The sequence below is a fragment of the Diaphorina citri genome, unplaced genomic scaffold (assembly GCF_000475195.1).
Source record: "Diaphorina citri unplaced genomic scaffold, Diaci psyllid genome assembly version 1.1 scaffold76757, whole genome shotgun sequence".
Taxonomy (NCBI): Eukaryota; Metazoa; Arthropoda; class Insecta; order Hemiptera; family Psyllidae; genus Diaphorina; species Diaphorina citri.
The window spans coordinates 6,988-10,247 of record NW_007453871.1 but is presented as its reverse complement, the minus strand read 5'-3'; the positions used below and the strand labels follow the sequence as shown (position 1 = coordinate 10,247).

Below are 3,260 nucleotides of genomic sequence, written 5' to 3'. Positions count from 1 at the left end.
CAGGATTCGATTAGATTTATGAAGAAGTACATTTTAATTCGCATCTTGAGAATGTCATTTACAAATATTGTCTTTTACTTATGTAATTATTAATTATGAACTACTCGTATATTTATATCGACCATGCATTTAAATGTCAGTAGCGAACTAGCAAAAGACGGTACAAGGAGGTAATATTAATCTACGTTTGACTGATGATTTCAGACGTCAAATGGCATACTCGCAGCCCAGTAGTCTGCTGAATTGGCTGTCGCAGTTGTTAATTGCGACCATCCTGTCGGTCATTATCGGGTGTATATTTTGGGACGTGCCATCTTCTGATTCTCAACTATTACTTAATGATAGGTAAGACATAATAGAAACTCTTTCTCCCCTCTACCCTAAAAAAGAAAGTACTGTAGAGTAGTCATAAACTCTTCATTGCTTTAGGAAACTTTTCTTTGAAGAGCTTGAGGAATGTGGTTTCTTCCCCCCAAATTTATTTTATACTTTAAAAGGTGTGTCCACACATAGTCGACCGGCCATCGATGTCGACTGACACGTTCATTGCCTCGACAACTTAGATTCACCTCGTCGATCGACATCGATCAAGGGCCAGTCGACTATTTTTGGACACACCTTGAGATTTCAAGATCTAATTAGGTACATTGTTTACCAGAGATTTCTCGAAAAGCAGCTATGAGACTTTTACTTCAACAGTCATATGAGAATTTTACCTCAAATCCTAGTTCTAGTCTATACCCACAACATCTTTATCTGTATCATTTCTCCAGGTTTGGCTACCACTACACCATCATGTGTCTAGCGTCCTGGCCTCTCCTCATTTGGTTATCAATGGCCAGATGTCATGGTCACGACAGGGCGGCTGTAGAAAGCGATATCAAGGACGGACTCTACTCCAGGGCTGTCTACATTATTGTGATGGTGAGTTGCAACCAGTTAGGTTACAATGATATAACTATCTAAGGACGGGAACACAAACTTAGTTTAAATTTGGATTAAATCGACCAATTAGATTGCTCATTCCGGTTCAACTGAAACCAAGTTTACACTCAGATTCCAGTACCAGTCAGTAACAATACAAAACATAGGAAATTTGGAGTCAATACTTGCAGTAATAGTACCTTGTCATTATGCAAATTTTCGACGACCTCTGCTTGCTGCAAGAGTAACGTCTGATACAGCATATCTCTAAACACTGATCATTATTTCCATTTTCATGTTTTCAGTTATGTTGCTCAATTCCTGCCAGTCTGATCATATGGTTAGGGCTGGTGATTCCTGCCTACGCCATGTCCGGCCTTTACATTCAGGGTCCCGACACAGAGGCCTTCTACATTTATGTTGGTGAGTAGTGTGTTCTTCTACAAGAACTTTGACTATCAACCACTTTTATTTTCAAAACATGGCAGAGATATGCTGATTAGTGTTTGAGTTCCACTGGACCGGACCTTTTTTCTGAATAAGTTCCAATGTTCACTGACTTCCAATGTTCTAATAATTAATGACTAACCCCTTTTCCCTCTTGTTGATTCCAGTATACACAATTCTCTATCTGATCTGTATGCAAACCCTGTTCATCACATTCGGTTTCCTCACACCATCCCGTGCCTGGGCTACCCTCGTATCAGGCCTGGCCTCAGCAATCGTGTCCTTATCTAGCGGTATAGCTGTTCACATCCGGGACCTCATGTATCCGTTACATCCATTCCTGACACAGTTGTCCCCAGCACGGTGGATTATAAAGGCGGTAGCTAGTAGAGAGTACTCCGCTCCTGTACTGAGTAGCTACTCCGCTAATATGCTATGCAGAAACAAACAGGTTCAACATCAGGATATTATCGTACAACTCCCTTGTCCTCCCCCTAATGGTACTGCCGCTTTATCTTACGTTGGCTTCCTGCCTGAGCCAGGTGAAAATTACTGGACAGTACCCTTGATATTCTGGGGTGTGTGTCTGTGCGCCTGTGTGTTTGTGTTTATCCTCCTAGGGTCGTTTTGTAAACAGAAATCTAAAGCTAAGAAATAAAGATCCCTCAGAGTATTTTATTTATGTATTTTTATCTTTTATAGGAAATTGGCGTGTTTTTATTTCTTTGATTTTTCAGGTAGGGTCATTGCATTTTTTGTACTGTTCAGATCCTAGTCTCCGGAAAAATTACCGTAACAGAAGATCACAAAAAGTCCACTCCTGCAAGTTTTCAGGTTGTCTTAGTATACGAAATGATTCCAGTTCATTACGGTTTTATCAATTAGACGGAACGCCAGTTCAACGGGTTTTTTTAAACAGTAACCAGGAAATTGTCTCCGTCACCGGCATGATAACTATTGTTGCTTTCGGCCTGACCTTTCCCAGTGTATTTACACAAGAAGTTACTTTCGGGTTTAAACAGCTTTGGTTGTTAGAAAAGGTCAGGAAAAACCTGTCCTTTGTCATCGTTCCTTTATCCAGGCCAATTAAGCTGTGTCCTACTTCCCGAATCGATGGAACAAAGTGCACCCATTACAACCTTTAAAGGTTTTAGCCCTTTTTTAAAAGGTCTTCGGTCCACTGAACCAACTTTTACACTCAATACCCCCTGACCCATCCTTGGTACGATCCCTTTAAAGAAAAGTATCAATATAGGTGGTGGTAGTATTCGGTGACGAAATCTAAACTAACTTCAATCCCGGGAGACATGCAGGAAGCAAACCTAACAATGAAGGACCTTTTTGAGTTTTCTTTCTATAATAGGAACCTAAAATCCAATCACAACCTCATAGGTTAGACGGGTTGTAAGATGCTGAAACAATCTCAACGTAACCTCTTCCCTGATGACTCTGTTTTATCAGTAAGTCCTAGTAAGGTTCAGTCGTCATTATCCTAATTCGCTGAATTGCTAACGGGTGTGGGACTGTGACAACTCAAAGAGGTAAGACCCTAGAGGCCGGGTGGCACTATCTTAGGTGGCAAAGCGTTTTGAAAACAAACCCGAAAGATTGAGTACATCAAACAATCGTCAAGAAGAAGCGAAACATGCGAACATTAAACATAAGGACCGACAGGTCAATACTGCTATTGCTTAACATCTCGGATAGCGCGAAGTGCGTATGATTAAGTTAGTCGTCCTCATGTAGGTTTTCCATAATCGCGAAATCACTGTGCCACTGAGAAACCTGGCCCCCGGTTTCTACAGTTTTTTGAGAACAACGTGAACAACCAGATTTATACCTTTGAAACAGTTAAGTTAAACCAGTTGTAGTCGGAGGTGAAGGTCTGG

General features: G+C 41.0%; 1 protein-coding gene across 1 annotated transcript; it reads left to right on the top strand.

Moving 5' to 3' along the window:
• Positions 1–191: 191 nt before the first annotated feature.
• LOC103524019 (ATP-dependent permease PDR11-like) lies at positions 192–2,122 on the top strand. Its single transcript, XM_008489027.2, has 4 exons — positions 192–345; positions 774–924; positions 1,230–1,347; positions 1,539–2,122. Exons 1-4 carry the CDS (start codon positions 212–214, stop codon positions 2,027–2,029), a joined length of 894 nt encoding a protein of 297 aa, XP_008487249.2. The 5' UTR covers positions 192–211; the 3' UTR covers positions 2,030–2,122.
• The last annotated feature ends 1,138 nt before the right edge of the window (positions 2,123–3,260 follow it).